The sequence below is a fragment of the Lampetra planeri genome, chromosome 8 (assembly GCF_965212315.1).
Source record: "Lampetra planeri chromosome 8, kcLamPlan1.2.h2, whole genome shotgun sequence".
NCBI lineage: Eukaryota > Metazoa > Chordata > Hyperoartia > Petromyzontiformes > Petromyzontidae > Lampetra > Lampetra planeri.
Genome location: NC_136114.1, coordinates 8081150 through 8105142, shown reverse-complemented (window position 1 = coordinate 8105142; position 23993 = coordinate 8081150). Strand labels below are relative to the sequence as shown.

General features: G+C 44.8%; 1 protein-coding gene across 1 annotated transcript in view; it reads left to right on the top strand.

Moving 5' to 3' along the window:
* LOC144720451 (uncharacterized) overlaps window positions 1–22835 on the top strand; it is a 29372-nt gene extending 6537 nt beyond the window's left edge. The window contains exons 12-43 of the mRNA XM_078597253.1: window positions 109–234; window positions 847–972; window positions 1461–1586; window positions 1878–2060; window positions 2385–2615; window positions 2971–3087; window positions 3211–3330; window positions 3644–3799; window positions 4496–4612; window positions 4977–5126; window positions 5566–5679; window positions 6105–6386; window positions 7026–7211; window positions 7408–7506; window positions 7849–8046; window positions 8842–8940; window positions 9162–9455; window positions 9941–10228; window positions 10560–10751; window positions 11205–11303; window positions 12201–12461; window positions 12860–12975; window positions 13720–13906; window positions 14759–14935; window positions 15547–15796; window positions 15965–16041; window positions 16413–16545; window positions 17822–17992; window positions 18581–18664; window positions 19395–19631; window positions 20399–20496; window positions 20942–22835. Coding sequence (XP_078453379.1) covers window positions 109–234; window positions 847–972; window positions 1461–1586; window positions 1878–2060; window positions 2385–2615; window positions 2971–3087; window positions 3211–3330; window positions 3644–3799; window positions 4496–4612; window positions 4977–5126; window positions 5566–5679; window positions 6105–6386; window positions 7026–7211; window positions 7408–7506; window positions 7849–8046; window positions 8842–8940; window positions 9162–9455; window positions 9941–10228; window positions 10560–10751; window positions 11205–11303; window positions 12201–12461; window positions 12860–12975; window positions 13720–13906; window positions 14759–14935; window positions 15547–15796; window positions 15965–16041; window positions 16413–16545; window positions 17822–17992; window positions 18581–18664; window positions 19395–19631; window positions 20399–20471 — 5069 coding nt within the window. The 3' untranslated portion in view covers window positions 20472–20496; window positions 20942–22835. The remainder of the gene's footprint in view (window positions 1–108; window positions 235–846; window positions 973–1460; window positions 1587–1877; window positions 2061–2384; window positions 2616–2970; window positions 3088–3210; window positions 3331–3643; window positions 3800–4495; window positions 4613–4976; window positions 5127–5565; window positions 5680–6104; window positions 6387–7025; window positions 7212–7407; window positions 7507–7848; window positions 8047–8841; window positions 8941–9161; window positions 9456–9940; window positions 10229–10559; window positions 10752–11204; window positions 11304–12200; window positions 12462–12859; window positions 12976–13719; window positions 13907–14758; window positions 14936–15546; window positions 15797–15964; window positions 16042–16412; window positions 16546–17821; window positions 17993–18580; window positions 18665–19394; window positions 19632–20398; window positions 20497–20941) is intronic.
* The last annotated feature ends 1158 nt before the right edge of the window (window positions 22836–23993 follow it).

Here is a 23993-nt window from a genome sequence, read left to right as displayed (position 1 = left end):
TGCATAGCTTTCAAATTCGACGTGATAATACTGGCAATGGGAAGCGGTCAGCGAGACGACGCTGCTGACCTGGCCTCTGAATGTGCTTCTCTCTCTCTCTCATTGCAGACCTCAACGAATGCAGCAGCGTCAACCTCTTCTCTTGCCCACCGAACTCGAAATGCGTGAATGCAATCGGCTCCTACAGCTGCCAGTGCACGCCTGGCTACCAGGACGTGAAGGGCGCGTGCCAAGGTGAATGCCTCCTCTGCACTATTCAAGCAGCAGCAGCAGCAGCAGCAGCTGGCGGAGGATATTAAGAGTGTGAATGTGTGAATAATGTCACTGACACTTGTCTATGCAATGAAACCACATCATCGGGCATTAATTGTGTTTATGGGTCATTTTACATCGGCTCAACACTTCTGTGAATGTTTCTCTTGACTGTGTTCTTGTCCTGTTTCACACGAAGCCAATAGTTGATGTGTCATTGGATGTACAACACACCCTAACCTGCATGTATACATCAAAATGTATCTGCTCATGGTGTCTCCTGAAAAAACACTGTTGAAGAAGGCCAGGGAAAGCCATCTCAACTATCCTTCCCTAGTTATTGCTCAGAAACTCTAGCTGTATTGAGGTGAAGAGAGAGAGAGTGGGATTGGCTGAGATGGATAGAACTTGTGGCCATGAACCTGTCTTTGGGTAGAATGTGTGTTTGATGTCGGAGGCGTGCCCCTGCTGTTTGTATCCTGAGCTGCTCCTGTTACTGGTCCTGGCTATGAGAGACTGCAATCGGTGACGACAGCAACAAAGTTGCAATCACTTCTCGCCCATGCCCGTGTACCCCCCCCCCCCCAAACACAGATGTGGATGAGTGCCTTCGCGACAACGGGGGCTGCCAGCATATCTGCTTCAACAATGTGGGCAGCTACCGCTGCGGATGCCGCCCCGGTTACCTGAGCGTCGGGCTCAACGGCTACATGTGCCTCGGTGAGTGCCGGAGCTTCGCGCTCGCGTCTGCAAACCCGACACCTGCGGCACAAGCTGCGGTGTGAACGTAACCATTGCTGGGGCAAGCAAGCGCTTGCCCAGCCGCAGTTTTTGATGAATGTTTAGTTCATGGTTTCCACGGTAAGTTTGTTTACTTTTGTCCCCCACCCAGTTACTTAATGTTTTCTTTTTGGAGAAAATGTAAATGGAGTTGTTGTGTTTTCTCCGCCAAAAATGATCTGATTGTGGGTTTTTTAGGTTTTGATGTCAGGTGCTTTTTGAGATGCCGTGTCATTTAATCGCCTATAAATGAAAATCTGTTTATTTTTTATTTTTTGGATGAAAATAACCCTTTGAGTGGAACATACAATGCATTGATCACTGTAAGTAAGAACGTTTTTTGTGGTCATTGCCAAAAAACTCGGGCTTCCCTGGGTGATTTTCTAGGCGATGCTCATGATGGGCACATGTTGTCCATGTTTCCACAGACATTGATGAGTGCCAGAACCCAACGCTGAACAACTGTAATCAGAACGCCATCTGTACCAACACACGTGGGTCCTTCAAGTGTGACTGCAAACCATACTTCAAAGGGGATGGCATCACTTGCAATGGTATGTCACACGTGAAACTGAATCCACCACGACCATGTCAGCATACATGGAAAAGTCGTTTCATCTTAATAAGTCTTATATACATGTCTCCCTAATCAAGAAAGGTGGATAAATTATTTTGCTCTGAATTGCAGTTGCAATTAATTGAAATACTTTGCCAAACTAAAAAGCCATGTCACGTTTACACTTTTGATTACCCGCATCTATTAAAATATCTGAAATGTACGTCCAAAATGGTGAAATGGCCCAGCAGTTTTTTTCACGTGCTGTGTATCGCTCTTCCCATCCTAGGCTGCTACTGCCCTTCCCAGGACCTTGCCACAAACAGTCTCGAAGTGCCTGCGAAGCATGCATGCCCCTGCTTTACGGGCTACATCACGAGCCCAAAATACCCTGGAAACTACTCCCTCAACAGCAACTCATACTGGTTCTTCGACAGTGCACAGTTCAACAATGACTCCGTTGCTTTCAATGGTGAGTGAGGCTTAAACAAACATTTTCAAAGCATTTTTTTCCCAATTATAGCGTTTGTGAAAGTGTGCTGCTAGCTTTTACTCTACACTGTGAATCTCGTGACCTGAGTTTGATTCCCAGCCACAGCTAAAACTATTGATATCTGAACCAGTTCTGGGTCTCCCCCTCTTCACCACCCTGCATTGACCAGCCTGACGAAGCACGGTCAAACAACCCTAATGACCAACACGACTATATTGGCGTGGAAAGTTTTTTCACCTGGAAGGGAATTGACATTGGGCCGTACATTGTGATTGTAATTATTTTCGCATATGCCCACCACAGGATTGAGCTTCAAAATTTGGAACATGTCGTTGGAGAAGACGGACGACTACGTGGACTACGGCTGCGGCATGGATCCACCGCAGTTGCGCCAGGGCAGGCTCACGGGGGAGAAGATTGACCTCAGCTCCTTCGTCTTCTACTCCCTCAACTGCAGCAGCACCAGCACCTGGGTCCAGTTCCACTCGGACGCCAATGAGCCCCGCACCGGCTTCAACATCGAGTTTGAGTACAGTGAGTCGCTGCCCGCTCGAGCATGCCACATTCACGACCGTAGGTTCCTCTCGGTGCCGTTGGTCAAGTTGATTTGCCTCACTGTGACATTGGCAGATGCGGATACCTGATGTACAAAAGGAAAAATTTGAAACTCTCCAATGTGCGACTGCGATTGTCCAGAACGGACTGTACAACATGCAACTATGCAAATTGTAGTTGTTGCTCTGTATGTATGTGGAACTTATTTCACACCGTACGAAGCCAAACTTGCTAATTGGAGGTGCTCTGCATCGACATCAGCCATACGAAAGAAGAAGACTGACATTTCAATCTGCCTCTCTGTCTGTGCTATTTTCCCTCTCTCCCTCTCCAGTTATCAACCCCTGCAAAAACAGCTGCGACCCCAACGCCATCTGCGACATCAGCAACCCTCAGTCCCCACGCTGCGTCTGCCCCAGTGGATGGGTGGGCACTGGGAAAAAATGCTATGGTGGGTATTGCTACGATTGTTTTCACAACCTCAATTTACCTGTGGTCAGCAAGTCAGTACATGTAAAAGGAAGTGGGCTCTGAAGCCTGAACATTGCCTCCGTGTTTGTTGTGCGCGTGACAGATGTGAACGAATGCCTAAACCCTTGCACCTGCCCCGCATCCACAACCTGCATGGATTTGGATGGTGGATTCAAATGCATCTGCCCTCCCGGTTACGTCTTCTCCAACAACGTGTGTGTGGGTAAGTGAATGCAAAACATCAAATATTTTCTAAGAAAGTGTGGCTTTCTGAGAGTAGATAGCTCAAGCGGATAGAAACAGTCCATTGTGAAGCAAATTTTCTCGTCAATCTGAGGAGAGCTGATATAGTGGGTTTTTTTCAAGCTACCAAAAGTGCACGGGTCATAGGCTACATATGGTGCCAAAGAAGTTCAAGATACATCCGTATATGTTGACTACGTACGGTGCAAAATAAGTTCAACATCCATAACAAGGAGACCCCGCATTTGTCTGCGTCCTCATTAAGTAACATTTTCTCACGGGTTTATCCACAGAGGACATCTGCCCTTTCACGGAGATCCTGAACGAGAAGAACTACACGGTCACGTTCTGTAACCGATCGTCGGGCTTCTTGCGGTCCCCGCGATGGCCCGGTGAATACCGGCCTGAGGAGAACGTGGCCTGGTTTTTCAACCTCACCAACTACTCGGGTACGATGAGATCACGTCTTCGGCGACCCTTGGACCGTTGTTGTTGTTTCCTCCATCCATTTTTGAGGACTCGGCCCAACACACTGACGGTTTAGACTTCTCCATTCTGTGTTCAACCACCACGCTGCAGGTCACAACAGGGTGCCACGGTGGCGAGGTGTTAAAAGCCTCGGCAGGTATACAGGAGGTCGTGGGTTCGATCCTGACCCTGACGTCTGTATATTTGGAGTTTGCATGTTCTCCCCGTGGTCGCGTGGATTTTTACATGCACATTTAGAAACATGTGTTTCGAGTGTTTGGCTGCTATAAATGTCCATGTGATAAGCCACTTCGTTGAGCTATCATTTGTGGCCAGGTCGCTTCTGAAAAAGGGCTATATATGGTAAAAGAAAAAATAGTCTATAGTTTAGTTTTTAATTCTCTTTCTGATTCTTTTCTCATGCTGCTCCACTTTATAATTCCTGCCCATTACCTGTTCTATAACGTTGTTATACCCTTGCTTCATTCAAGAAACGAATTTACTCGCATAGATTGCACCTTCATAATTTATGCTTTTTGCTGGCCGCTTAGCTTTTTAGGCCTTTGGGCCTGTGCTCAGGAACTTTGGTTACAAAAAAACAAAGACACAATGAGGTGGCAATTAACGGCATCGGGCTTTTTTGACCTTAATTGAGATGTTTGTCTCTTTCCCCCCAGGCATCTCCTACAAGTTTGTCAATTTCAGCACTGAGACTAAAGAAGACTTCTTTGACATTTTCAAGACGACACAAATTAACCTCAATGACCAGGTCCTGCAGATTTCTGGAAAGACAGGTAAAGTTGCAACAGCAGTAGCCGTGTCTTGATTAACAATCTGTGCTAAACCAAATATAATCATCGCCTAACAGTGTAATTATTCTGCTTATCCACAACATGACCGACCACATGAATTACATCTGTAACTGCAGTGTAAAATGTAACAACCAACAGGGCCACAAGCGATGATATCTCCATTGTAATTTTTGTGCATTTAGTCAGGGTGAGATCATATAATGTTGTAGTCTGGAGAACAGATGAAATTGTTTCAGATGTGATCAGACCATCATCGTTACTAATGAAGCACTATGTATCAGCCTTGTGCTACCGAGCCGCGTCTGTCGCAGCTGTGTGTATTCATGGTCGTTTCACTGCCTCGCAGGATCCCTGCAAGAAACGTACAAGCAAACCGTCTCAGACAACATTCCGGACAACTTCACTCTCACAAAAGCCAACGTCAGCGACTTCATTTGCAACAGATTCATATCCGACCGTCAGAACAATGGATACGTCAAGGTTCAGTTCATGAAAGGTAGAGAAGGGTGGCTCACCTACATCATAAGCTATGAATGCATTCATCATCATCATCATCATCAATAAATGTAAAACCTGCTCACAACTTTGTCAAACTACTTTTGCTGATCTCGCCAAGTAGATCATAAACCATCACAGCGGCTTTTGGCGAGCCATCGCGCACTTTCAGATCCACTTCTGCGACCGTCTGGAACGCTCTTCCTTCCGATGTTAAGAAGCCACTGGAGCTATGCACTTTTAAATATAGATTGAAAACTAATTTCTTTAGAAACTGTTCTTTGTGTTTAGTTTGTTGCCCTTCCCCCTACACCTTCGATTATCGTGGCTGGCTACGTACGGTGCAAAATAAGTTCTACATTCGTACATACATTAACATTGGTCGACGCATGCTTACGACATGACTGGGCAATTAATCTGCATTGTTTCCATCTCTCCAGTCGGGAACAACTGTGCAAGCAACCCCTGCCAGCACAACGCGAAGTGCACAGAGAACGACAATGGCTTCAGCTGCTCCTGTGTGACCGGCTACACGGGCACCTACTGTGAAGAAGGTGACGCATCTCACCGCACGCTCACTTGAACCCAGCGCTCTAGACGTGCCATGTAACCAGGAGATTTATGCATTAAAAATGTTTTATTACATACGATATTTTTTTTTACGAAATACAACTCTGTGAAGCTCGAAATTCCATATTCACAGCAACAACAATAGTCCACCATCTTCATAAACTTAATTACAGATTAATGACCAATACATTTAAGTAAGGTTTTTAGTTTCTTGTTGTATTAACAATCCTATTGTGTCAACATTGGAGAATATATATATTACTCAAAGACCCAAAAACCTTACCTGCAGCATTGTTTGAACCTCAATAACATCGCGAAACCTCCAAACTGCAAGGACATCGATCTCCATCGAGCCATTCATTCATTAACTTGTTTTGCCTCGCCACTGCCGCTCCTGCTGTGTTCACAGAGGTGACCCAGGTGTTGAGGTTGGAGTGCACCGTCAACTGCCGCTCGGTGACCGTCACGTGGGCCCTCAACTCGCGCGGGGCGCCTGTTAAGGGGCTCCTCTTCCGCCAGGGGCTCACGAGCGGCCAGACCGTGGTAACCAGCTACGTGCCCTACCAGCTGACGAGCCGCGTGGTGGACAACCTGGAGCCCTTCACGGAGTACGTCATCGACATTCTGCCCGTTGTCTACACGGGCCAGAGCAAAGGCAGCAGCTGCTTCGTGACCACCCTCTGCTACTCCGGTAAGGGGCATGACCACTCGAAAGGGCTCCATGTAACAAAGGCAAAGATTCCCTGTTTTGCCTCGACGGACTTTTGGGGCAAGTGCTGTTTGCGAGCACCTAATGAAGGCCGGAACGGCACACGAAGGGGGTGGGTGGCCAGCACCACTCTCAGTCACCTTTGTCTTCCCAGTGGCGATGTTTACACTTCACACCAGGTACTCGCTTGAGTCAACCTAGGACCCGTGCTCCACGTAGTATAATAAGAGCAATTTCCTGGCCTTTGTCAATCCACTGCTGGATGAAGGCCTCCCCATGCCGCGTCGGTCATGTAGGGTTTGTTTGGCCACGCTTGTTCACGCATTGCACTGTGAACCCGGTGACCTGAGTTGGATTTCCGGACCACGGCTATCATCAGTAGTGAGTGATATAAGGACCGGTCCTGGGGCACCCCTTCACCCACCTGCACTGACCAGCATGGCCAAGCGCATGCTTAAACACTCCCCCCACTCCCCCCAACCGTGACGGGACTGCACGAGAAGGCTTTCATCCATCAGTGGGTTGACAGAGAGGTGAAAAGGGTCGACTGGCACAGCCCTTGCGGGGACAATGTAAAGTTCGTGCCTCTGTTTCCCTTCCGTGTGCTCTCTGCGTCTCCAGACTGCCTCAAGTTTCAGACGGGGCTGCAGGCGGTGGCGCTCACCGCCTCCTCCGTGGAGCTGCAGTGGAGCCCCACTCAGGAGACACCAGCTGAATTCAAGGCCGTCTACTACACGGAGCCCTACAACTCGCTCGAAGTGAACAGCATGCCCGTCCAGCGAACATCCACCAAACTCCCGCTCACCAGTAAGCATGCTCGCCTTCGCTTTGTGCCTTATCCTGCCACTTATCGGCCGTCCTTGGATTCTTCGTCCGATGCTTTTCTGGGGGTTGTGATTCACACCGAGGTGTCGTGTTTCCAAGTACTGGAAAGAAAATGCCGAAGTGAATGTTTTTGTGCATACAATGTTTTGTAAATTCTGACCTGTTTTCCGTTTTGCAGATTTGAAACCGGGTTCAAGTTACCGCGTCTGCTTCAGGCTGGTGACTTCCGACAATAGTTGCACGATAAACGACGGAATCTCGTTCATGACACGGCCAGGTACAGTACAACATCCTTAGGTCATGTTCAACTTCATTCTGACTTTCAGTGTTTTGGTACACAGTGAAAACACATCAGGGAGATATACAACAGAACTTGGAAAACACACATGGTAACCTTCAACGAAATGTTATGTTTTTTTTTAAATCCACCAACACGAAATAAAATCTGTAAATAACGAGAAAATCCAACGGAACAATGAGTGCTCAGCTGCAAAACGACAAGTTTCAACAACACACAGAGAGAGAAAACATCGTCAGAAAACTGAAATCCACCTCACTCATCGGAACTCATGATGTTTCGTTGGTTTATTTCCCCCATCCCCACCACCAATCCTCACAGACCCGGCATCTGCCATCGGCAACTTCTCCGCGGTGAGCATCAACCCGAATGGGGGGACCTTCTCGTGGGACTCCAACGCCCCGGCTCCTCTCAAAGTCACCGGATTCGACCTCGTCGGGAACTGCAGCACAGCCACTGGCGACCAGGTCATCCGCACGGTGCATCTGTCGGCCAGCGATCGCAACGGCACGCTGACAAGTAAGTCACCCCGCTCACCCCCAACGAGGGCTCCGCGAGCGCATCGGTCGCAGCGGTTGCTTTGATAGTTCGGGAACATCTGTGAAAAAGAGCTTTGGAGCAGATCGGATTCCTCCAGTATAAATACATATTCGGATTCTGATTCTGAACACAGCAGCGAGTTGCTGTTAGCTCACAGCTGCACACAATGCTCATTGCTCGGCATGCAATGGTGTATCAGTTCATCGATTGTTTGTGTGAAATTCATTAATTGAAGATATATTCCTGTTATTTGCTAATCTTACATTTAAGCTAATGGAGTGAGCTATATTGTGCGAACGAAACAAACGAAGACAAGAAACAATACAAACGGGATGGTAAAAATGAGATGTAAAATAATCTATCTTTTTTTATCGAATTGTGACCCTGTATTTTCATAATTCATAAAATTGCCCAGGGGGTGAACTGAGATGTGCCTACATACCACAACAGGTTGATATCCTCAAGTAATTGAGGCCGCTTTTCCCCGTGATGAGTGAGAAATTATGTTACACAATGTGGCCATCTTACAAACCTGCCAGCGACAGCAGTAGATGGAGACAGCTTGCTGAAGCTTGCTGATGGATTAAAATATCTTCAACATGTGTTGAATGTGGTAACCCCCGATGGGAGTTCATTGTTCCAGATGTGTGCACTCACACCGAATGTTGTAAAAATCTTTCACATTCAAGCAAACTGTTGCACATAACAGGGCAAAGTGCATGCGATAACCCTGTTCACACCCATCTGTTAATCCCGTCAATTTGTTGTCTGCAGACTTCCCTTCGTTGTCCAACTGCAAGGCTGTGCTCATCGTGAACACAAGTAAAGATGGGTTGGCCTCAAGCCCAGCCATTGATTTCACCACCAGCATTGGTAAGCAACCACGTTGGCGAGCGGTGCGGTCTCGTGCAACCGGAAGAGTACAACGGAAAGCAAGTGTGGATTGTGTAAAAGTTGATCATTGGTTTTTTTACCCTTCTATCTGGCAACAAAACTGACACCTTTTTTTTTGTAAACGTTCAGTTTGGCGAAACAGCGTGAACGAATTTGTTGTATCGAGCCACGCTCTATGGCCCGTGTCTTTCTCTCTGCAGGGGCGGCGAACGTGCGCGCAGTGTCGGTGAGCAACATCACCGAGACCTCGGCCATCGTGTCCTGGCAGTCCTTGACTCCCAACGTTCCGGGAAAGTTCTCCACGGTGTACTACACGCAGATCGCCGACAACACGTCGGTCGGGACGCTGATGAGCGCGCACACCAACGGGACGACAGTCGACCTCTTGGGCCTGAAACCCGGGGTGGTGTACAACGTCAGCATCGTCGAGTTCATCTATGAGACGCGCAGCAGCAACTCCACGCCCTACTCCTTCCGCACCGTGCCCGAGCCCGGTACAACAACCGCTCCCTACTCGCGTGGTGTCAGAAACGCTCGGCCGTTTTACTCCGAATGAAAATAATGCAATTTGTGCGCACGTTTGTGTGACTTTCTAAGGGTTTGTTGCTAAAGTATCAACGAATGAGTAATTGTTCATAAGTCAACACCGCTCGTCTTGGAACTTTCTTACAAATTACATTTCTATCAGTGCCCATAGTTGTATAGTGCAGTCTCTAAATAATATTCACTCAAGCTCTTACTATGAAGGTCCATTGCCCTGAAACATTGCCTAAATAGATGTATTTTTGTTCCTCTTTTGAGCAGCATTGTTGAAGAATGTGTTGCGTTTTAGGCAACAAGATGGGTCTTCGGTTAATGACGCGACCTTCGATGTATGACATCATCTTCGGTGCAGAAACAGTGTCAAGATAGGTAATGAGATAGTTCCCTCCGTCACATGCTAAATTGCGTCCCTCCCTCTCTCTCCCGCCCGGCCCAGTGCTGCCGCTGCCCAGCGTTGTCGCCGTGAGCCGCCAGAGCCCCACGACGGCGCTCATCGCGTGGTCTCCGCCCATCGTGACGGATGGCGTCGACCCCGTCTACTCGCTTCACTACACCAACCTCAACTCGAGCAACCTGCCCGAGACGGTGGTGCCCCTCAACGGGACGGTCGGCGAGATCCTGCTCAGTGGTCTCACGCCCGGAAACACCTACTCGGCTTATCTGCAGTGCCAGAAGGCACTGGGCCCACAGAAGAACACCGGCCCCATGTACTTTACCACTCAACGTAGGTTTTTTTTTTGTCATCTACATAACAATTTGTATGGCCACGATTTGTGCAAATGTATTCATTTCATGATGGAATGTTACAAATAAAGTTATACTCTGGGATTATACTGGGTTTAAACAATATCGCGTCTCGTCTGGCACAGTGTTGGAAAAGTAGGCCGACACATTTTGTTGAGGGGCTCGCTCCAGCTAATATTTGTGTTTTCTCTTCCGCCAGTAATGGCATGAGAAAGCAATTGCACGACCGCACCTTTACCAGCATTTATACAGATTGAAGCCGCGCGGGTTGCAAAAGTGTGTGTGTGTGCGCACGCATGTCCTTCGTGCAGCCGCACAGAAGGTGTCCGACGTGCAGGTGTCGAACGTGACGATGTACGCGGCGATCCTTCTGTGGGCGGCACCGGCGAACAACAGCTTGGACCCCGTGGTGTTCTACAACGTGAGCGTGTTTCCCGCGGGTTCCAGCACCCCCATCGCGGCCGTCATCCTCCCCGACAACAGCACCTCCCTGCCTCTCGTCGGTGAGGTGGACGCAAATGAACGCAAATGGGCGAGGGCACTCCGCTAGCAAGAGCCACTAAAATAAAAATAAAGTAGTGTAACGAAGTTGTAACGTGGGCGGTAGAACAGGGGCTGTCTTCAGTGCCTAGGAAGTGACGGCTTAATTCTGGCATGGAAAATTGTGTTTCACGAGCAGTGTGTTGTATTTGACTTTCATGTTACGTCTTGGCTCCTCGAGATGTACTGCTTGGGAGGAGCGGTATAAATAGCAAACGACGATGGTGGCCATTCATGTTTTACGGATTGTTTTTATGATTTACCAATGCAGATTGTTCAGGTAGACCCAGTCGATAAACGGCTGTGTGTGTATGTATTCGAGCTTGTCTCTTGAACACAGAGTCGGTTGCTCGTTAGAGCATGGATGTACAACGGTGCGTGCAGGATATAACACTACTAATTTTTTTTTTAAACAGGTCTCGTGCCATCCACCAATTACATTGCGTACGTCACAGCAGTGACAAAAGGCGGCTACGTGTATTCAAGCGACCCAATGCCTTTTACAACAGACAGCGGTGAGTCATGCTACGTGGCCATGCCATGAGGGCAGTGCTGCATTATCCATCGTTGTGCTGTACTATCTATGATGAGGTCCTCGTACAGCAGTGGATGGACAACACAGGAGCTGTATTAACTCGTATATATAAAATGTACGCATCAAATATCATTGGCTTTGACAATGCTTGCGATTTAACGTCCCACGAAGGAGTTTCTATTAGGGTGGGCAATGAAGATGAACAGCATACGGTGCAATAGGTGTTGAGGATCATGAGCAAAATGCGCGACGAAGAATACAAAATTATCAAATTAAGCAATGAATAATTTTAATATCGCAGTGTCAAGCGGCGTACAACAATGGATAAACCAGTGTGTCAAAAGCATTGATATGTAGCCACTTCGATTTAAAGCTTTCGTGACTGCAGGGATTCATTTTCTTGGTTCTTTCGGTAAAGTCACGTAGAAGGGAAGTAATAAAATAATAAAAAATAAAACACAATAAAATAATTGTGTTTTATTTTCCCTTCTACGTGACTTTACCGAAAGAACCAAGAAGATGTAGCCGCTTGTCCATTCAGAACATGCGTGCATGTAACAATCCACCTCTTAGAAATCCGGTTAAATTCCATCATTCGGGATCATGCTTTGATTCACAATCCTAAATGCAACAGCGCGTAATTTGCACAATATGCATACATCGTGAAAAAGCAATTCTCACGCGCACGATTTTATTTACGTGTCATGAGTGAAAGAATTTATATTGAATTGATTTAGTGATGCATTGTCACATGTCTAATAAAACCTACGAGTTTCTGAATGAACAAGATTGTCTCCTACATGTAAAGGTTATTCATTCAGCGCTGCAATGGCTCCAAATTAATCATTGTTTCTGCTCCACTTTGTTTTTTTTGCAGAAATTCAACTGGTGCAAGAGACAAGCTCGCCGACGAATGCGTTCATCGACTGGGACTACAAGAACCAGGCCGATAACATCACGTCCTGGCAGGTGCAGGTTATCGATGACCTCACCAAGGAGAGGACTAATTTCACACGGTCATCCTCCGATCTCAACCTTCAGGACCTGCTGCCCGGCACCAACTACACAATTATCGTCACCCCCATCACCGCCGCGGGCCCGAAACCCTCTCGCACGCTGCATTTGACAACCCAGCCCGGTCAGTTCCGCTCCTGTTGCTCACATAAAAGGGCACGTCGAACCTTGGCGGCCATGAGAAATGTATACTTGACCTAAAGCTTTCGTGACTGCAGGAAAAATAAAATAAAGTGAAAAAAAGAATAAAAATATTATGACATTTCGATCGCAACACAAGCAATCGTCATCAGGAGATGCAATCTTCCCCCCTTTGATGACGATTGCTTGTGTTGCGATCGAAACGTCGTGATATTTTTTTTATATTTGTTATATTTTTTATTCACTTTATTTTAATTTGTATTATTTTATTGCTCTATTTACGTGACCTTACCGAAAGACCCAAAGAATATAAATGTATACTTGATTTAAAAATGTTGTTGCTGGTGTTACATTGTTGTGTACGTATGTATTTCATTGCAGATCCTCTGAATCTGCCATCCAGAATAAGGAACTTGAATAAAATTGAGAGTGAAATTGATGCAATCTTCCTTGCTTGGGACAAGCCTGAAAGGAGTGGAAATAACTTGACTTACAAGGTAGATCCTCCTGCACCCGCCAAATCTGCCAGGGCTGACTCCTTACCTTCAGCTGAAGTGGTCACCACTTGGGTTTTCTGACGGCACTAGGATTCCATGAGTAATGCGCGAAACTCGGTTAATTGTATAAGGCAAATCTATCACCGTTTCTTTTTATGTTCGTGCTTGGTCATAAAAATCGGGAAAACATTATGAGCAGCTAGGGACTCCATAAATATGTCCTGCCCCTGCACTTGTTATACCAGTGCCTCCGTATAAAACAATTGCACCCCCTTGTAGAGAAAGTAATTTTTTTTTATCAATATCATTGAGAGATTAGTAAAGTTTTTTTCCCCTCATGAAGTCCTGTGTTCGCTTGATGACATTGATGTTCTGTTGTTTTCTCTGACATGATTAGTCTGTTATTTTACAAACGTGACAGGAATTTTTTTTTTATATAATGAACCAAATCTACTCGCTTGATCGAGTAATCTGTAATTACTGTGAGCTTTTGTCTTAATTTTACAAATTGTACATACTCCTGGTAAGTTGAAATCATTTTTAAGAGAAGGCCGTTAGGTGTAAATTGCGCTCCTCGAATGTCACAACGATGTTCAAGGGCCAAATGATCATTTGGCTGCTACTTGTCGGTCAAGATTTTGGAGGCACAGAGCTGCTCCTGCTACAACCTCTGGTCCTCCAAGCAACCTGGAAGGTTGAGAAGCAAAATTATAATGCCACATGTGTTGCGTTTCTTTCCTCAAGGTCCGAGTGGAATCGTTCAGTGACGTTCGGGAGAGCGTGACCGCGAGCAACTTCATCACGCTCTCGGGCCTGCTCGACGGCGTGGCTTACAACATCAGCGTAGTTCCAGTGGACGACAATGGGACAGGATTCCCGAATACATTCTCCTACAGCAAACCCGCGAAGAACAAGAGTGACGTCCTGGACGGTCAGTGCTCAAACGGACGGAGCACCCCCCCCCTGCACACTCCACGGCTCATTCGAGCCCGAATATTAAAATTGGCAGAGTTTAATTGGCGGTTCTCTATGATGGACGTGCAAAGATGCACTGATCGATTCGGTGCCTAAAATGGGTTTTTACTCTCACGATACATACGTGGACTCGATATGTGTGTGGTAAAAGTAAAAGGTACAGCGAAGCTTTTTGGTGCTCATCCGACTACCGGTGGAATGGCCTCCACTAGAGGGAGCAACGGAGAGCCACTCTCCACTCGAAAACTCTTAACTCCTTCCTGTGTAATACAATGGGAAACAACTGGACCATTGAGTGGGTGCAGTAGCTAATACATTTACGACCAAGGGTACTTATCATAAGAGTCTCACATCTTGCATTTAAACACATGCCTAATGATTATGTAGTGTTGTCAGTTGTGATGTGGATATCAAAAACCCCAGTTTACTATTTTACAAGAATATACCATTATGTTTCCATAACATAACCCAAGAGGGTAGATTATTGGTGCAGTAAATAGTCCACTGCTATAAAGACCATTACCTGAATTAAATCCTAAACACAGCTAATATGTGTGGCGACCGCTATCCTCTACACCGGTCCTGGCCTCACTCCCCACCACCCACCTCATTCACCAACCTGAACTGACCAGCATGGTGAAGTATGATCAAACAACTCCCCACGACCCACACAGCATGGGCAGACCTTCCTCCAGCAACAGGATTGACAAGGGGCTGTAATTTGATTGACGCTGCCCAATTGTCACAAATTTGGTCCACAAGAAAAATAAACTCCACAAATGACAGAAATTGACTTTGTCGACGACAGCTTCGGGGTCAGAGCTGCGGCTGGAGCCCGTTATCCTCAGCAACGTGGTGGCGGCCGTGCGTCAGCATTCCATCATCATGCAGCTGCCGCGCTGTGATTACTTCAAGAACATTACGCTGGTGGCCAAAAAGAAGCTGGAGGACGCCTTCATCGTCGTGATAATCGCCGAGAGCGCAAGTGAGTGTTTGTCCGCTGGTGTGGGGGAGAATTCACGGTCGCAGCCACCTGAAGCTGATGCGTGACCCAGTGCCGTGGTCGCCGAATCTGTTTGGGGAATTTGTTGCGAGCAGCTGGGCTGGATGCAGCTAAAACAAGGTCTTATACATCAAGATACATTGTTATTCATTCGGAAATTATAAATGATACTGTCAACTTAACACTAAACTGCACTTTATAATAAAAAAAAAGAGACTTTGAAATACCAAATTTCAAATAATTCAGGGACTGAAACAGCATTTACTCTATCGAAGGGAAATTTCCATAAATATTTTTTTCAAAATTATGTTAAATAAACTATGCCTCATCTGAATCTCGAGATTATATTTCGGGAGAGTCCTGTTTCTGATAGCAGCACTAATTTTCTATGACGTTAGTATTATTGTTCGCAGCGTTAGTGAATACATGATTTAATTTCATCCAGGTGTCTACACTCGGCAAACCGCAGTTAGAACCGTTCGCTATGAACTCTGACCACTTATTCAAATCTACTCCAGTCTACCGGTGACTGGGAAAATATTCAGTGAGAAATGAACTGATCGTTTATTTTTTCGCCTGTTCGTCCCACACAGAGGCTAGCGAGAGTTACAAGCCTCCTTCGGACTGGATCAACCAGACGTACCTCGAAACGGACAAGGGCAGCTTGCGTCCGTACGTGGCCGCCAATCTGACCCTGAACGATTGCCGTGGCACCAACGCCCGGCGAAAGCGGGAAGCCATCGTGGACATGGCCGGCATCGACGCCTTCCGCGTCGGAACGGAAGAGGCGTGTCCAACCAACACCTTCTGCAATGGGCAACTGCGCGACAACATCAACTACAGGTGCATGCCCGGGTCAACCGTCGCTGTGCCCGTCAACAGCGTGATGAAATGGGTTTCCGTTTACAATGTCAGCAGCGCACTTGTACCGTGTGATCAAGCGGTAGATTGTTTCTGGATAGGTTTGCCGTGTGTAATCTTAAATGCCTCTCCCTTTTTCTGTGATTTCAGCACCCAATATGTCCTCATGAATCTAAATGAGCCGATATCCCAGAGCAACTGGTCTGCACCCATACACACCCGAGCAGGTAACAACCCCTTGAACATTCTGGCCTCTATAGTATATTTGACGTATATAATTTTACACATATATATAAAACACACGAAGAAATAGCCAGTTAACATTCAAATTGTATCAAATAAAATAGTTGTTTAAAAAAAAAATGTGCCATAAATTATTATAATGTTTAACGCCATTTGGTTTTCTTTTCTTTGTTTTTAATGACTACTCCTTTGTTGAGGAAGTCAACAGTGGTTGTCTTATGGCTAGAATGGCCCCGCCATAGAAATGTGGCATTTCCACTACTGGTGCAGGTCTGTAAAGAGTAAATGAGCACTGCCTAAATGCTCGTTTTCAGCACGAAATAACTTTTGACGTTATTTTCTACTTGTTGTTAAGCGTCCGCGTACGATGCCATCGACACGAACTTCATGCCGCACTCGGGCGGCATGATCGCCCTCACCACGATCCTCGCGATCCTCCTCGCCTTGCTGCTGCTCGCCTTGCTGCTGGTCTGCTGCTTCTGCAATCGGTGAGCAGCTATGCACCATCTCACACCGCGACACGACTACTTATTTACTATTTCTTAGGTTTTTTCGGTAAAGTCACTTGATACAGCTATCGTGCTGTGACGGTTCCACCTGAAGACGGAAGCTTGTGTTGCCTCCGAAACGTCGTGATTTTTATTTAATTTTTATTTTACTTTTATTAATTTTTATTATTTACCTACGTGACTTTACCGAAAAAAACTAAGAATATGAATCATTGCAGTCACGAAAGCTTCAAATCTAGAAATACTTATTTACTTATTTGTAACCATCTGGAGAGGTTGCGGTGGCGAGATGTTAGATCCCACGCCTGGTATGCAGGAGTTCATGGGTTTGATCCAAGGTGCGGGTCCTCTGGTTATGCCCTCCACATTTAGAAACATGCGTTGTGATTATTTGGCTGCTACTTGAACATCCCACATGACAATATAAGCCACTTCGATGAGCTATCATGTGTGGCAAATAGCTCCGTTGGCTTTACCTGTTAAAATAAAATCGTTTAGTTTTTTTGTTTCATTTCGTGCATGAATTATTAAAAGTTAAAGCAAATAACTGGACTCAAACGAACTCTAGAATGTGAACATTTTTGATTATTTCACAGCAGTTTTTTGTATATATACTAGCAGTCCACTGCCGTGGACATGATATATGAGAGGGTTATATTGCCCACTTTGCTATGCATATGGGTGGTGGTAGCCGGAAATCATACACATATGGCGACCTTTGCATTCTCAGCGCTGATTTTGGCACAACGCACCAGGTGCTTAAATTTAGGCAACGCCAGCATAGGGAAGGCCCTCCTGTACAGCAGCAAGTGCCTGATGTGCCGCTACATCCACAGCAGACTAAGCGCATACCACACTTAAAAGCATAACACACACAAACGCACACATCCACACATCTCTGTGACAATGGTGTGCCCTGACGGGTTTGGCCACGGTGCTGGACTTATCTTCTCCGAAGCTCTTGTCGCGCACTACTTGCGGGCATCTTTCAGGTGTTGAGGTGAGGATGCCGCAGTCGATGAAGATGCCCGTACGTGGTGCGTCGAGTAAGCATGAAAGAAGAAAAGCTCAAAGCGCAGCCAATCCAGGAGTCCACACTATGGTTACGAGTGGCAGAATAAAACCTACGTAGGCTAAATCTCTTCGCTACTTTAGATTTCATAGAAGAAGAAAACCACTCCAGCCGCAGCTGCGAGTCTTTCCAGAGTTGAGTGCAGAATTGTGCGTGAGCAGCCAGCCTATGTTACCTCTGCAGGCGCCGGGAGAAGACCCTGCCCTCTCTGAAGACCTACAACCCGCACTTCGGCAGCAAGGTGAGCCAAGGGAGCACCCTGTACCACGAGGGGCCCGTCCCAGCGCAAGTCAACGAGCTGCACCCCCAGGACCTGAGCAAACCAGTCGCCGGCGATCCCAACAAGGCGTTCATGTGAGTCCCATGCAAAGCTTCGCTCTACACTGTGTTGTGGCTTCATCATGTGTGTAAATCTGACCACATCTAACGATGCTGTACAGCTATTAGGTTTTAGTATAAAGTTGATTTCTGTAGGCTTTGATAGTGCTCGGGTCAGTTACTGATGAGTAAATCAGAATAAGGAATCCGATGAGCTATGAAGCTCTTTTTCAAATGCTCTGATAACAACTATGTAAAGCCAATGCCTTGTGCGGCTGCCTTCTCGTATTCCTCTCCCATACCTATTATCAAAGAGGAGAGGGCTGAGAGAGAGCACAAGAGCAGCACCACCCTCCCCTTCACTGAAGGTAGCCTGAGGGGTTTGATGAAGGCCCTTGCTGTTGGAGCAGAGGACATATGAAAGGGAGTAGAGATGAGAGGGTACAAATAGACAGTGGTCAGTCCTTGGAGACAATGGTGAAGGCAGTTGGCAGGGGGTGGTTGTGTATTTTGACCCGTGCCAATGCGAGACCATCAAACAATGGTCTGCGGAGTGACACTGGTAAATGGCAAATGCTGCTCACTGCTTTGTTTAATATTCTTCACGACACTTTTGCTCGGCAGGTTTAACCGTATCATCACTGATGGCACCAACCGTCTGGAGGGGGCGTACGGAGGAGACAAGTCGGCCCTAATGGGGGGAGAGTTGTGAGTACAGCACCAGGCAGCAATGAAAGCCACGTGTACCCCTCGGACACTGCATCCCACTCTAGATTTGAAGCTTTCGTGACTGCAAGGATTCATATTCTTAGGTTTTTTCGGTAAAGTCACGTAGGTAAAAAACATTTTTTATTTTACTTTTTAATGTTTTTTACCTACGTGACTTTACCGAAAAAACCTAAGAATATGCATCCCACTCGTCATACTTCCAAGTTAACTATCGTGTGCATTAGATAATTTTATTTACAGCTGCACTCGCAATGTTTACAAATTATTATTGCACATTTTTCTTAAATTGTTGCAGTCTGAATAGCTATTAGATTATATTAAACATCTATTTTCATTTTTGAAAAATATATATATTTGGTAGATTGAGCATTAGTATAGTCACAAATAATTATTTTTGTAATTTTGTTTTGTTTATTGTGAGTAGGCATGTAATGACGCATTGATTCATCGATTCAAACCGATTCTTGCACTCATGATACGTGCATTAAAATTGTGCATGTGGGAATAGGTAATGCGATGTATGCATACAAAATGCTAATTATATATACATCTTTTTATATTCATGCCAATGGTGTGAACATGCCTGCACAAGCGAGACACCAAACAAAAAACAATACAAGCCAGACATATCGTATTACAACTACAACATTTACAAAATCAATGCGTGCCTAATTGTGAGGTTTTCTCTGCGTCCGTTTCTCATGGGCAGCTTGCCGGGCGCACATACGCCGCCCAACACCATGAGGCCCCAAACCTACGTGGTCCAGCAGCCCCACGAAGTGCTTCCGTCAGCCCCCAACGTCACCAGCATGAAATCGAACGTGGTGAACCAGCAGCCCAAAGACGTCCAGCAGGGACCTGTTGGCGTCACCTACGTACTCGGCCAGCCTCAAGAGGAATCCCTCTACTCCATCGTGCAGCAGCGCCCCACCAGGACCGCTGAGCCGTGAGTTCACAGAGCACCCAGGACAAACTCTGCATCTCCATATCTTCCGTACAATACACAGAGAACCCATCTTTATTACTCAGTGTTCAGTCATCCTGTATTTATTCTAGATTTGAAGCTTTCGTGACTGCAAGGATTCATATTCATAGGTTTTTTTCGGTAAAGTCACGTAGGTAAAAAATTAAAATTAAAATTAATAAAAATAAAATAAATATAAAATTATTATTATTTTTATTTTATTAATTTTAATTTTTTACCTACGTGACTTTACCGAAAAAAACCTATGAATATCATCCTGTATTGTTTTGTCATTTTACATTCGAGGCTGTGGTCTTGAATATAATATTCCTTTGAAAATGTTTGACTTTTGAATGACGTTTAAGTGATTCATATGGTGTTATAAGCTTTAGAATTGTAACCTATTTATTAAACTGTAAACTTACAGACACATATGTCGCTATACGCTTAAACATATAATGTAAAGGAATCTTGTATATTTGATGTGAATGTCAAAATGCCATGCCAGGTGGCTTCTCAGCCCATTTTAAACAGAGGAATCCTTTACAGCTATTATAAAACGTCACAGATCCCAATTATAATGAGTGGTTCTGTGTGTAGTCCTAGCAGACAAACATGTACAAAATCCATCATTTCTTGAAGCGGGGAATCTTATGGATGCCACTGGACTTGCTTGACCTCTCCCAGTGGTGAACCCATTTTTTTATCGTGTCCTTCATGGCATGAACTCCTCTCTGTGCCATATGCAGGACTCTGCAAAATCAGCAGTCTTCTGAAGGCGATCTCCCTCCATACATCTCACCAGACTACCCAACCAAATAAGCCCTGGACCTGCTACAGCGACAGAGTGAGTCTCATTCACGCTATGTTTTGATGCATTCATTTAAAACTGCACGTGCACATTTTTTAAATATTCAAATTAACTTCAATTTGCATCAGAGTGATATTTGCTTAGGTTTTCGAAGGAGAGGCTGTATGGGCTATCCGATGTATTTCCTGGTTGTCTCGTGCGTTTGTTCGGCATGACGCCCGACGTTTCGCTCCATGTGGTGGGAGCTTCAGAAACGTTGGACAATGTGCGGTACAACCAGAAAGACAAAGGAGGGCTTTGCATCAGAATATATTATTTTAATAAAGGACATAAACAGTGTAATAAATCATGATATAACTTAAGAAATAATAATGGTGCACGCTTATCACTAAAAATTGTGATGCACGTGTGAATCCTACTTGTGGAATTTTTACACGAAAAAAATCGTATTTTAATTAATCTTTTTCATGTTTTTTTTTAGAAAACCTGAACATTGTGGCGCTGGAAGAAATCACCCACCTTCACAACACTGATCATTCTATAGCCTTCAGCACGTGGTTCACAGCATACACTTATCTTCATAATAAATAATATTAATAGTAGGTTACATGCCTTTGTCAATCCACTCCTGGATGAAGACCTCAACATGTTGTGTTGATCATGGCGGTGTTTCACATACCTCACCACGCTGGTTGGTTGAATACTTTTTACACAAACGATAGTTATCCAAATGTACTGCTTATTTGGGTGTGCACTAAATCATCTTTTGATGGAAACTAACAATATCAAGTGCAGTTATGTTTTATTAATTATAACATTGGCATTAGTCCTGGCACTGATTATAGTGATACTTTTGATATGATGTTATACAAAAAAAGGAAAGATGATGGTATTGTCAGGATCTCAATTATTATAATCCACCAAGATGCAAAACATAATAGTCAAATATATATAGTTTTATTATAAAATGTCAAATCTTCATTGAATAAACTCCCATACAGATTCCTAGAAATCAATTAATTAGAATTTATATAGAGTAAATTATTGGTTTAATCAACCAAATTTCAAGGGCAAGCAGCATGTACTTGCCCTCATTTTGCATGGGTAATGTTATAAATGCAACAAATATTTACTTTGTGGTCGGAATTCGTCTTTTTCATATACCCCATCTATCGCTCTTCCTACATGGGTTCCCATGCACATTTGTCGTTGAAAAATAACTGGCGTCATTACGGATGGAAAGCAACTTTGAGTACCATTCGGACGTGCAGTGCTACCTGGTGGCTGCTTCTGGAAACTCCGAATCACTCAAATGTGGAATGGCGTGTCTCTAACGTGGCTCCTTAACTTCACAGTTATTCCGATTGTCATTGTCCAATTATTTTACACCTACACAAGCACGTAACAGCATTATGTAAGCATTTTACCAGAATTCGTGTTTACCTAATCCATTTACGTTATTGTCGCATGTTGCACAAAATCACATGCTGAAAATGAAACACATATCCAACATTTGAAATTGGCGTTCACGTCTCATACCATTCAGCTGTTTTTTTTTACAATTACGAAACAAGCCTTTGTCTATTAATTATACCTCTTGGACAACCTCTGGAAATATGTAAATATGGTTTAAAACAAATATTTGTGAACAAAAGGAACTTTTCCAGTCAAAACATAATTTGCAGCGATTTCCTAATCCACTGCTGGATAAACAAGGCTTTCCCATGCTGTCAGTCATGGGGGTTGTTTGACCATACTTCACCATACTGGTCAGTACAGCATGGTGAAGGGAAACCAAGGACGGTTCAAATATCACTTGCTGATGTTAGTTGCGGTTGGGATTCACACTCAAGTCACCAGGTCTCCCACTGTGCTCCCCCCAACTTTTCCAGCTAATGTATATACTCAACTAGACTCTACGTTGTTTCTGAAATGTAATTCTAAACCTTTTGTTGGACCTTGGGATCTGGGATGTTATTTGGAAGCACTTTAAATAAATGGACAAAATAATGTAATTATCGCAAATTCTCACGTGTGTCTGTACAAAACTCTGGAAGGTAGTGTGTAATGTGTGAACATGATTCACCAATAATATGAAGTATGTGCGGTAGTTACGATTACTCTGTAATCGAGGGTACTTACACTATCAAACTGTCCATGAAATTTAAGTGTTGTTCATTCTTTGTTGTTTACCGGATACATGTATGTTTTCTATGGGTTCTGTGTCTTTCGTTTATTGAAATCCTATAATGCAGCACTCAATGGATTAAACATCAATGTTTACATCTTGTCTAAAGCCTTTCTCCTATGGATGCACCATGTCTGTAATGTTCTTTAAAATGTATTTAAAATAAATATAGGAATGTGTACCTACTTGTAACCTTGTGATGGGTATCAATAATGATCGTCACACATTTCTGCATTGTGCCTATTTTGCTTCAAATAACTCTAAAATGCACCTGATCATGTCAAATTTTGAAAGCTATGCAATGTTTAGCCTGGTAACTACTTGAATAAGGGACCTCCAGAACTTGCCAGGGACTCTGTTTTTTCCCCCACATTAAAGCCACACTCATGAATGCTATTTGCCAACCATCCCATTGCAGGACTCTCCTGAAAAAGTGTATTGAGACTTAATTAAGGCTTTCCTGAGGAAATAATTGTCATTTTCTTTAATTGACTATTTTTGTAATGACTCATTGTATTCATGATTCATCATTGCCTTCCTTAGTATTTGTTAATGGCAACATGATTTGAAAGCTCGCGCTAAGACCAGGAATAAGAATACACACGTATTATGGCGTCCATTCCTAAACCTTAGAACAGTCTTAAGTACCTAAGCCCTGAACGGCAATAACCTGGCCAACCCCCTCCCCCGCCTGCTCTGACGAGTCCGATGTGCCTGATACCGTCAATGCAACTGGTAATGCCGTCCAGAATTTCAGGATGTTGCAATGTATGATGTGAGGATGTGGAATAAAAATATTTTATATATAAAAAAAAAACTCGTGCTATATGTGATAAAATATTTGCAATTAACTATGCGAATATTCCTTCTCACAAGGCATTGCAATAAGAAGGTGGCCTCACTACCCTATCTAAAATGTATATAAATGTATCCCCCTAATTCACTTGAATGAACGCCTCCCCATGTGAAGTATGGTTGTTGACCACACTTCACCATGCGAGTCATTGCGGGTTGGTAAAGGGGCTGGGGAGTCCAAAACTAGTATCACTCGCCACTGATGTCAGCCATGTGTAAGAATCGAACTCAGGTTATTGAGCGCATACAACAGTGCACTAACCATTACACCACCGCTCCACTTCCAACAAAGTGTATTCTAACCACTCTATATACGACAGTTTAATTGCCCATTATGATTGACACGAAAGAGATTCGGCATCGCACAAGTTGAAACACAACGCCTAGGGCAACACAAAAGAGTTGTGAACGCCTGTTTTTGTTCACTGGGATTTGTACATTTCGCGTCAAGTTGCTCATTGGTGCGTTGATCAGCAACACGCTCGGGGCT